The sequence below is a fragment of the Nilaparvata lugens genome, chromosome 2 (genome assembly GCF_014356525.2).
Source record: "Nilaparvata lugens isolate BPH chromosome 2, ASM1435652v1, whole genome shotgun sequence".
In the NCBI taxonomy this organism is placed as follows: Eukaryota; Metazoa; Arthropoda; class Insecta; order Hemiptera; family Delphacidae; genus Nilaparvata; species Nilaparvata lugens.
Genome location: NC_052505.1, coordinates 95242356 through 95254237, shown reverse-complemented (window position 1 = coordinate 95254237; position 11882 = coordinate 95242356). Strand labels below are relative to the sequence as shown.

At 33.8% G+C, this 11882-nt stretch overlaps 1 protein-coding gene across 1 annotated transcript; it reads right to left on the bottom strand.

Moving 5' to 3' along the window:
* Nucleotides 1–2906: 2906 nt before the first annotated feature.
* LOC120349735 (protein PXR1-like) lies at nucleotides 2907–4567 on the bottom strand. The gene is made up of 4 exons (XM_039420289.1): nucleotides 4558–4567; nucleotides 4047–4129; nucleotides 3483–3680; nucleotides 2907–3083 (listed from the first exon to the last, which is right to left on the bottom strand). The coding sequence occupies exons 1-4, from the start codon at nucleotides 4565–4567 to the stop codon at nucleotides 2907–2909; spliced, it is 468 nt and encodes a 155-aa protein (XP_039276223.1).
* Between the last annotated feature and the right edge of the window lie 7315 nt (nucleotides 4568–11882).

The window sequence follows — 11882 nt, the reverse complement described above, 5'->3', positions numbered from 1 at the left end:
TCAATAAGACTAAACAGATGATAATTGTCAAGTTCCGTTTAATCTGATAGAATTTATTAGGACGGCAAAATATTGTGCAAACAGAAATCGATGTGCAGGGAGTTTGTAGAAGCTAAAAATAAAGATAAGAGAGGAAATATCAGAGGAAAATGTGGAAAATAACAAGAAAACTATTCAAATAATTGGAAAATAGTTAACAAATCGAAGAGGAACACTGAAAAAAAATTTTACGAATAGTAAGGCGATGGAGGAAAACAGAATGAAGAAACGAGTGAAAAGCACGCGAAAAAGTGAACTGAGTTAAAGTAAACTTTTCATTGGGAAAGTTGTGGCTCAATAATGTTATGTGCATAGATAATTCACTGCCCCGTTATGCTGCTCTATCAGAATGAAATGCTAATTTATTCATACGTTTATGGCGAAACTTTTGAATACGCGCTCAATGGTTTTGAAAAGATGGACGAACAGACGCACAAAAGAAGGATGTATAGGCACAGGAAGAATTTAATACCCCTTCAAAGTCCCTTACAAGTTTCAAGTTTGGAGAACACAAGAAAATAATCCTAGCAGAACCTGTGTTGATCTATCGAATATACAAGTATTATGTTGATTTTTTTCATTAAGGCTGTGCAAACTGCAAAGGCTAAAATAAACTTTCTACTGGTGATATTTTTTAAAGTTCTTCGACTTGTATATCATCAAGCTATCAAAATGAAAAAGTTTTCACAGGAAAACATTTTTTTCCGATCATTACTATTTGAGATATGAGCGCCTAAAGTTTAAATTTTTGGGACAAAACATTTCGAATTCGGTAAGAGATAAATCCATGAGATTTAGAGGATTGATTCTGCATGGTATTGTTGATCTAGTAAAACAAAAGTTTTCCGGATATATCAGTTTTTGAGAAAGTTATTCAATTTACCAAAAATAGCTCAACAAAAAGTTATTTTTGGTAATTTCTAGTGAATTTAATAACTTTCTCGAAAATTGATATTTCCAGAGAACTTTTGTTTTACTAGTTTTACAACAATACCATGGAGAATCAATCCTCTAAATCTCATGGATTTATCTCTTACCGAATTCGAAATGTTCTGTCCCAAAAATTTAAACTTTAGGTTGAGTTATTTTTGGTAAATTGAATAACTTTATCAAAAATTGATATTTTCAGAAAATTTTAGTTTTACCAGATCAACAATACCATGAAGATTCAATGCTTCAAATACCATGGATTCATCTCTTACCGAATTCAAAATGTTCTGTCCCAAAAATTTAAACTTTAGGCGCTCATATCTCAAATAGTAATGATTAGAAAAAAATGTTTTCACTAGAAAACTTTTTCATTTTGATAGCTTGATAGTATACAAATCGAAAAACTTTGAAAAATATTACCAGTAGATAGTTTATTTTTTAGCCTTTGCACAGCCTTAACAAGCAGAAAACTCGTGCACCGCAGGGGTCTATACTAAAATTTGGCAAACTGAAAATTATAGTATAATTATAGACTTAATTGTATTCAAAATAGAATGATTGGAAATAAAAAAATCTGGTGTGCTACACTCACACAACTTTCCTTGCTCATTGAACTGTGAGCCTCATTCTTAAACGAGAATAATTCAGGGGAATAACATAATGACGATTGGCGGCAGAATATTATTGCAACTACGATCAGACTACTGTATATGTGTATATATAACTGTTTTCAGTGTACATTTTCCTTTGTGTAAATTCTGAAATTCGATGATTTATTTAAAAGTCGTCAAAACAGCTGTTCTACCTACCTACCTTATGCACGAGAAGGATGATTTCTCAAGGATGGGGTGGACCCCCCATTAGTTACCAGGAAGGAGACTCATGCCAGTTGATAGAGCTGATAAATAACTATACAGGATATGAATTTGAAAAAAATCGGTCAAGTCATTTTTGAGAAAATCGTGAAAAACATGGTTTTTCAGTCATTATCCGCGATTTTTCTCAAGAATATTACGGAGCTCCTGAAATTTTCCCAGAAATGAGACTCATATCAGTTGATAGGACTTATAAATAGCTATCCATGGTATAAATTTAAGAAAATCGTTAGAGCCGTTTCGAGAAAACCGTGAAAAACATGGTTTTTTAGCCATTATCCGCCATTTTTTCCGCTATTTTGAATTGAATCTTATTGAATTTCCTATTGTCGGATCCTCATGGTATAAGGACCTTAAGTTTAAAATTTCAAGGCAATCGGTTAATTAGGAATTGAGTTATCGTGTTCACAGACATACACACAAAAAATCATGTTTTTGGACTCAGGGGACCTTGAAACGTATAGAAAACTTGAAATTAGGGTGCCTTTTTTTTGGAAAGCAATACTTTCCTTACCTATATGGTAATAGGGCAAGGAAAGTAAAAATAACCAATTTCTCTGGTTGTATCATTCGTTTTCTCACAACAAGATTTAGAATCAAATTTTGTATAAATCGTATTGTGTTGGAGAATGGAGTAATTCCAATTTAATAACGTAAATTATATTAAAAATTGAATGAATTTGAGTGGGAATTATATAAATTTGATAAAGTGATAAAAATAATTAATCTATCGATACTCTCTAGTTATACCATCATTTTTTGGTAGAGAGTTAGTGGGGAGGATATTTTTAATATTCTTCCCGAAGAATGGACATTGATATGTCCAAAGCTCCGCCAATTTATGTAGATGCATAACAATATAATTATCTACAGTTATTACAGATTGATTTTTTCATATCATATACAGTTCAATAATTATTTTCTTAGTCTATATTATGTAAATTCATCTATAATGTTGCTGTATTGTAAGCTATTGTATATAAGTGTATAAGCCAGTATATATTGTAATCTACATAAATAAAGTACTCAATCAATCAATCAATCAATCACGTGTTCTCACAATCAGATTTGAATGAATTCTTGGATGAACTCTTGGATGAATTCTGGAATGAATTCTTGAATGAACTTTTGGATGAATTCTGGAATGAATTCTCGGATGAATTCTTGGATGAATAGTGGACATGAGAGTACTATTTTGGTGAAAGCATCAACGTGAAGTGCTTGCCGAGTCCAGATGAACTGGAAACAACAAAAGATACATTAGAGGGTCGGAAAAGTGTATCATGGCGAGCGAGGAAAAGCGGGGAAAATGCGAGTTGGGTTTTTCCGAATTTCAAGAAGGTATGGATTTCACTGGTAATGGGGTCTAGAAGATGGGTTAAGAGTGGTGGGGGGGTTCGTTCTATTGAATGGTAGTTCGGCTCTGAAATGAATCGAAAGTAAGCAAAAGACTGCCAACTACTTCTCATCATTCGGCTTTCTTCTTCTCTTTCTTCTCCTTCTTCTTCCTCGTTTCCTTCTTATTTGTTCTCTTCTCTTCTTCTTCTTTTTCTCCTCCTCGTTCTTCCTCTCCTTCTTCATGGCTTTCTTTCTTCTTTTCTTCTTCTTCTCCTTCTTCTCTTTCTTTTTCTCGTTCACCTTCTCCTCCTCCATCTTCTTCCACGTTTTCTTCTTCATGGTTTTCTTTCTCCTCTCCTTCTTCTTCTTCTTCTTCTTCTTCTTCTTTTCCTTCTCCATCTTCTTCCCCGTTTCCTCCTTTATTGTTTTCTTTGTCTTCTTTCTTTCCTTCTTCCTCTTCTTCTTTTGCTTCTTCTCGTTCTCCTTCCCCTTCTCCTCCACCTCTACCTTCTCCTCCACCACTTCCTCATCTTCCTCCTCCTATTTGGTAGAGAGTTAGTGGGAAGGATATTTTCAATATTCTTTCCGAAGAATGGACATTGATATGTTCAAAGCTCCGCCAATTTATGTAGATGCATAACATTATAATTATCCATAGTTATTATATTACAAATTGCTTTTTCATATCACATACAGTTCAATAATTATTTTCTTAGTCTATATTATGTAAATTCATCTATAATTCTGCTGTATTGTAAGCTATTGTATATAAGTGTATAAGCCAGTATATATTGTAATCTACATAAATAAAGTACTCAATCAATCAATCAATCAATCAATCAATCCTCCTTGTTTCTCATCCACTTGTTCCTCACTGTTTTCTTCTTCTTCTTCTTCTTCTTCTTCTTCGGCTTCTTCCTCCTCCTTTCCCTGTCTTCTCTTTTTTTCTTTTCACATCCCTTACTCAATACAAAATCTGAACTTGGAGTGTACTCACTCTTTATACAGTTTAGAGTGGATACTCAGCATTTCACTACGGTCCACTATAGTCCAGACAAGAACGTCTCTTCACTTTCTTCTACTTCTTTTTTCCTCTTTTCCTTCTTGTTTTTCATCCACTTGTTCCTCTTCCTCTTTTCATTCTCCTTCTCCTCCTCAGTCTTTTATTTTCCCCCGTCTTGTTCCTCGGCTATTTACTCTTCTCCTTTTTCATATTCTTTCCTTATTCTGTTGCTCCTATTCTTTCTCTACTTCTCTTTCTCCTTCGTCTTCTTCTTATCCTACTTGTTCTTTATCCTCTTTATCTTCTACGACTTCTCTCCACTCGCTCTCTTGTACCTTTTCTCCTTCTTCTCTTTCTTCTCTTTCAACTTGCCTGCTTTCATATTTCTCATTCTTCTCCTTCTCTTAATGTTATTCTTATTCTTCTTCTCCTTCTCCCTCTTCCTTCTCTTCTTCTTCTTATACTTATTCTCCTTCTCCTTTTTCACCTTCTTCTTATTTTTTTACTTCTCATCCTATCTCTTCTTCTTCTTTTTCGTCTTCACCTTCTCCTTCTTCCACCTCGTCTTCTAATTCTCCTTCTTCTCCTTCTTCTTCTTCTCCTTCTTATTCTTCTTTTCCTTATTCTTCTTTTCCTTATCCTCCTTTTTCTCTCTCTTCTTCTCCGCCTCCACCTTCCTCGTCTGCCATAGACCCATTGCCAGAAAGGCTGCTTTGCACTCAGATCATATCAAATACGTTGAATGGGATATCCCAGGCAGTAGTCCAGTACTACTATTCAAGACTTGATGCAGCCGGACCCTCTTGTTGCCGAAAGTATATTGAAATATTCTGCTCTCCATCTCATCTGCTCCCTGCATACATGTCAAATAATAGCTGAGAAACTCCCACATATTAAGAAATAAGCCGTCAGGCTCGCTTCGCTAGCCACATCCGTCTAGCCAGGGGCTCCGCTCCCTGGATCCCCGACTGGATCGTCCAAGAATGAGATCAGCAGATTTTTCATTTGAGCATTTTTATCATAATGTTAGGACGATCCAGTCGGGGGTCCAGACTAAACGTCAGGCTAAACGGATATGGCGAGCGAAGCGAGCCTGACGGCTAGTAATATAATATTCCCAGGAATAGCTCTGATTGAAGTAGCAGTGCCCAATCAATTTTTCCGCGATAAATGCATTTCAATCTTTAACTTGGTACCAACCTAACAAACTCAACTCAACTTAATGCCAACCTGACAAAATTATTAATTTAGTCACCAGTTAACAACTGTTTCGAAGAGGTACTCTCTCTAGATTTTAGTTCTATATTAACATATGGTATGGACATTTCAATTATAATTAAGAGATTGGGATAAGTAGAATAGACATGCTAAAAGACGAACTTTAAAACCTTAAAAACCACCCTTAGAGTTAAAATATTGACAAAAGATTTCTTAGTGCGACTCTAAAGGGCCAAATATTATCTCTTTTCATTCTTGGTGAAAATAATGAATTTTTCCATCCGTCAATAAAATATATTTTCCAACGGTTGAATAAAATTGAGATTGAATATTTTGTGATTGACTTATATTTCTACATATTTGAGAAACGATCTGGCAACATTGTAGTGGCAGAAAAGGATAGCGCTATCTGCTTTGTCAAATGATAGACAAGGATAGCAACAAAAAATGCTTATTACAGTATCAGCTGATACTACCAATGTTAATCAAATACTGCCGTTATAACGTGGACCTCACTAGGGGAAGATGATACAAGGATGATGGACAAGGATAGCAACACCAATGTTAATCAAATACTACCGTTATAACGTGGACCTCACATCGGGTGAGGGGCACATGAATGGCCATTATTCTCAGCATATAAGCTATGGAGTACAAGAATGTCAATATTCTTCTCATATGAACTACTTTGTTTCGTTCAAGGATTATGTGATTAGTTCCACTTTTCACTACTCTTATTCACTAGTGAATCTATAGTGAATGTTGATTAGTGAATAGTGAAGGAACTCAGGAACACACTTCATCTATTTTCCATTCAATTTCAGTGAATAGTGGAAAACTAACTTCATGTATTTCCGATTCTATTCCATCATTTTCTATTCTATACAACTAGAAACTCTCATCTCGTTTATTGACAGAAATTGACGCAGTTGAATGGGAAATTTGACGTTCTCGCATAATGGTCTATTTCTATTCTATACGACTGTTTCAATTGGGAAAGAACTATGTCAACTGGAAACTTCTACCTCGTATATTGACAGACTCTTAGAATAATTTAACGCAATTGGATCAGAATGTTCATGTATTTCCACAATGTTCAAAGTTGACAATATGACCCTACATGTACGAAATTTTCAACTCGAAACTCTCATTTGAAGTGACAGAACTACAAATTATGAATCATGTGTGAATTCAAGGAAGTAGATAATAATATCATGGATTGAGTAAAGATAATCTCTCATAGTTTAGATCTGTCATAACTGGCTTAAGCTAGTTACACACATGAACTTTTGGATGTACGATTTTTGCCGCCCTTAAAGTTTCTATCATATTAAAATGAGCTTGACAATTATTATCTGTTTAATCTAATAGAATTTATAAGGACGGCAAAAAATTGTATGTACAAAAATCGATGTGTAGGTAGCTAGCTTTACACGCGACAATCACTTGTATTCAACTTTTCATCAGCTGATACTGCAATAAGCATTTTTTGTTGCTATCCTTGTCTATCATTCGACAAAGCAGATAGCGCTATCCTTTTCTACCACAACAAAGTTGCCAGATCGTTTCTCAAAGATACTAGTCCATATAAATAAAAATATGTATAGAAACAAGATATTAGTTTCTAAAGAAACTAGGAATATAATTAAATCACAAAATATTCAATCTCAATCTTATTCAACCATTGGAATAGTTATTTTCCTACAGATACCTTGAAAAGTGACCATTCCTGCACTGATTACAGAACGCAAAGAATCACTTTTCCGCTCTAGTGCGCAAAGTATTGCTTCGGTACTCTTAATACTTTGCGTATTATCTTGCTGCCATCCCAATCAGCTGTTGACAGTGTTGGCGTGTATTTTGAATGCGAATTTGTTCTATCTATATTTTTTCTGATTTTCAAATAAATAAAAATGGAATCTCATTGAATTATACATTTTGAATATTATTTATTATTCATTATTTCAAATAATATTTTTTAATTCATAAATTGATTGGTTGAAAAATTATTTAGAAATTAAGATTAACTCAAAATTATTCAAATTTTCAAATTAATTGGATTAATTTAATTTTTAATTTGAATGAATTATCGATGATTCATTTTCAATTGGATCATCAAGTTTAAAATAAATAAAAACTAAATTTAATGAAAAATAAATATTTAAAATAAATTTTTTATTAAAATAAATAACTATTGTGCAACTAGTGCGCAAAGTGATAGTTTGCTGCACCGAAAGAAACGTTTACGAAGGAATGGCTTCTTGAGTGCAGCAGAGGAACTTTGCTCACGTATTTCACATTAAACTTTTCCTACAGTTACCATTGAATCTGAGAAGTGGTTGATTATGGGTAAAATGATGGCTGAAATCCATCAAATGTTTGTCTGTATAAATATGTTATTAATAACAACTTAAAATATTCAACTAACAACTAAAAAACAACAATATACCCCTATAAAAATAAAACAATAAAAAAATAAACAACTAGGTCATATTAAAATAACAACTTAATTTATTCAAATTGAAAATTAAATTAATCCAATTAATTTGAAAATTTGAATAATTTTGAGCATATCTTAATTTCTAAATAATTTTTCAACCAATCAATTTATGAGTGAAAACTAATATTATTTGAAATAATGAATAATTAATAATATTCAAAATATATAATTCAATGAGTTCTCATTTTAATTTATTTGAAAATCAGAAAAATATAGATAGAACAAATTCGCAATCAAAATACACGCCAACAATGTCAACAGCTGATTGGGATGGCTGCAAGATAATATGCAAAGTATCAAGAGTACGCAAAGTATTACTTTGCACACTAAAGCGGAAAAGTGATTCTTTGCGTTCTGTAATCAGTGCAGGAATGGTCACTTTTCAAGGTAACTGTAGGAAAAATATATTTTATTGGCGCATAATTGATTATTTTCACCAAGAATGAACAGAGTAAATATTACATCAGATACACGAGTATCAGCTATCTTCTATAGAAGGAAGTGACAAGGCAGAGAGCCGGCAACGCAGTTCACCCTATTTATCTCCACTGCCATTATAACTGGACCTCACTATAGCCAGGTCATGACCAGTCCAGTCCAAAGAGCGGTAGAGGAGGGGTAATTGATGAGTTACGACCTCCCCCCCCCACAACAGTACACCCCAAAGAACACAAACTCAAAAACAACGGCAAGAAACTTGCCAACTAGGGGTTGCCCTCAGGACCAACACTGACTTTACTATTTGTTTGCTTAGCTTCGTGGGAGCAGGAACAAGAGGAAGAAAGAGGAGTGAAAGGGGAATAAGAAGGAGATGAGGGACAAGAAGAAGAAGAAAAAAGGAAGAAGAAGAAGGGGAAGAAGAAGGGGAAGGAGAAGAAGAAGAAAAAGAAGATGAAGACGAAGAAGAGTAAGAAGAAAAAAGAAAAGAAGGAGATGGAGGAGACGAAGAGTAAGAAGATGGAGGGGAAAACAAGAAGGAGATTGATTGATTGATTGAGTACTTTATTTATGTAGATTACAATATATACTGGCTTATACACTCATATACAATAGCTTACAATACAGCAAAATTATAGATGAATTTACATAATATAGACTAAGAAAATAATTATTGAACTGTATATGATATGAAAAAGCAATTTGTAATATAATAACTATAGATAATAATTATATTGTTATGCATCTACATAAATTGGCGGAACTTTGGACATATCAATGTCCATTCTTCGGAAACAATATTAAAAATATCCTCCCCACTAACTCTCTATCAAAATCATGTACTCTACCAAGGAGATGGAGGAGAAGAAGAAAATAAGAAGTAGAAGAAGAGGAGGAGGAGAAGTAGGAGGAGGAAAAAGTTAGAGAAGAAGAAGAAAGAGATGATGAAGAAGAAGGAGAAGAAATGATAAGAAGGATGTTGTGTGGGAGAAGGATGAGGGAAGGAGATGATGAAGAGGGTAAGGGGAGAAGATTAATGATAAGGATAAGGGAAGAAGATTAATGAGAGGAGAAGGATAATGGAAACATATGATGAGGAGATGAGAAGGATGAGGGAAGGATAAAGAGAGGAGATAATATCAAGAAACTTACTTCTTGTCTAGCAAGAAGATGCCAACTGTTAACACATCTGTTAAGTCCACGTCTAAGTTCCACTAGAACAGGAAAAAAGCCAACCCTTAACTTGATTGCACTGCACTGGAGTAGTTGAGTAATGCTCCACTCGAAATTAATGCTCAAAGTTACAAAGTGGTTTCTCATAAGAAGTGAAACAAAAAAAAATTATCGATGACATTTGGTTACTTGTTGGATTGATTACTTTCAAGAAATTCTCTTCTAAATAAAAAGAAGGTCATCAATTAGTCAACTCATCAACACTAATAGTTCTGTGAACAGTAGACCTCAATCCACAAATACCTGATTGAAACTATAGACCTTATGGGAATACAGCAATAGACTGGCTTCTCCACACATCTGTGTAATCACTTGTCAGCTGATTTATGATGAATAATTCTATAGTCTGATTTTTACTCTAATATTGGCGTATGGAGGAGGCTCCTTTTTCCTTTTATATTATCCTTGAAATGCAAAATTTCCAAAAACCTTGTATATACGTCGACGCCCAATTAAAGAAGGAACATACATGTCAAATTTCATGAAAATCTATTACCGCGTTTCGCCGTAAATGCGCAACATATAAACATTTAAACATTCAAACATTAAGAGAAATGCCAAGCCGTCGACTTGAATCTTAGACCTCACTTCGCTCGGTCAATTATTCATCAAGTATTGATATTCATATTGTAAAGTCAGGAACTGTTTGACATTTGTGTTGCTATCCTTCTCTGTCATTGGACAAAGCAGATAGCTCCATCCTTTAACCCTGAGTGGTATAATTTTGGGGAGTCTGGCACAAGGTCAAAGTGGAAGTTCAAGGTTAAGTCCAAGGGCAAGGTCAAGATCAAAGGTTGAAAATAATAATGAAGATTGAAAAAATATTAATATTCATGTAAAAGAATATAAAATATTAAAAATGTTTAAAAAATTTGCCAAATCGTTTGTAGGCTAAGAAGAAATAATAAAATGAGCTACAAGGAAATTTCAAATACCATGGATATCAATTATGAAATCGTGGAAATATATTGAATATTTTCTTGACAGATGTAATGTATTCTAGATAGAATATTGATAAATACTGAAATAATCAACAATCAATATTTATATTTATATTTTTTTTGTCTAAACAGCTGATACTCTCACTCAGCGGTCAGGGTTCTGCCCTTGCTGGGTGGTGCCATGTAATTTAATTTTTGTAAAAAAACATAATATTTATTATAATCTAGAATATTTCTTTTGTAAGTTTTTATTTTGTATTTTGTTTTTATGGGCAATAAAGATGTTTCAAAAAAAATTAGATCAGATCAGATGTACCGTGACTACTAGATTTGAATCACAGGCTTCTAATGAGACTGTGGTGGAAAAAGAAACGGGACAACAACGCTTTTCTATCATTTCCACTGACGTTGAAACGTTAATAATCACTACAGTAGTAGAAAAACCAGATGCAGGATCATAATATTATCACAATCACATCAACAAATATAATGAGAAACTGGTGAAAATTTATGAAGAAAAAAATGATTCCAAGCGATATAGGAGGAGATATAAAATAATATTTCAAAACAAAGGTTTTCCCTGAATTTCCAGCAAAGCTCAAACTTTCCGCTAAAAATAAGCTTCACTCGTCCTTGAGAAGAAAACTGAACAGCAAACAACTTTTCACAGCCTTCTCGATTTAATTTCTCCCAGTTTTTCTTCCTTCTCTCTACTGCGACCTGTTTCTATTTTCATATTGAGAGCAAGTAATAAAGGCCTACTAGACAAATTCTTGAAAGATACGCCGGTGAAACGAACCGTATGAAAGGGAATTATTATGAGGGTGAAGGTAATACTTCTGAGAGCGAAAAACGACCTCTTGAGGGAAAACGAAAGAATATGGAGGGAAAAGTGAAAAAGATGGCAATGATCATTATTTATTATAAAATAAAAATCTGGTGTGGTACACTCACACAACTTTCCTTGCTCATATTTGAAACTACGATCAGACTTCTGTATATGTGTATATATTATTGTTTTCAGAGTACTTTATCTTTGTGTGAATTGTGAAATTCGATTATTTTTTTTAGTCGTAATTTTTTTAAAGTAGTCAATACAGCTGTTCTACAGGTGAAATATCTCGACTATGTGTTCTTTTTATGAACTGCGCTACCTACCTACCTCATGCACGAGAAGGAGGTTACTAAGTCCATTTCCCAAGGACGGGGTGGACCCCCCATTGGTTTCCCAGAAAGGAGACTTATGCCAGTTGATAGAGCTGATAAATAACTATACAGGGTATGAATAATGAATATAAAAAAAATCGGTCAAGTTATTTTTGATAAAATCGTGAAAAACCTGGTTTTTTGGCAATCATCCGCCATTT

Coding starts and splice junctions, on each gene's coding strand:
- LOC120349735 (XM_039420289.1), bottom strand. Junction 3,681..4,046: donor AAGAAAACAGTGAGGAACAA/GTGGATGAGAAA, acceptor AAGGTAGAGGTG/GAGGAGAAGGGGAAGGAGAA. Junction 3,084..3,482: donor AGAAGATGGAGGAGGAGAAG/GTGAACGAGAAA, acceptor TGTTGTTTCCAG/TTCATCTGGACTCGGCAAGC.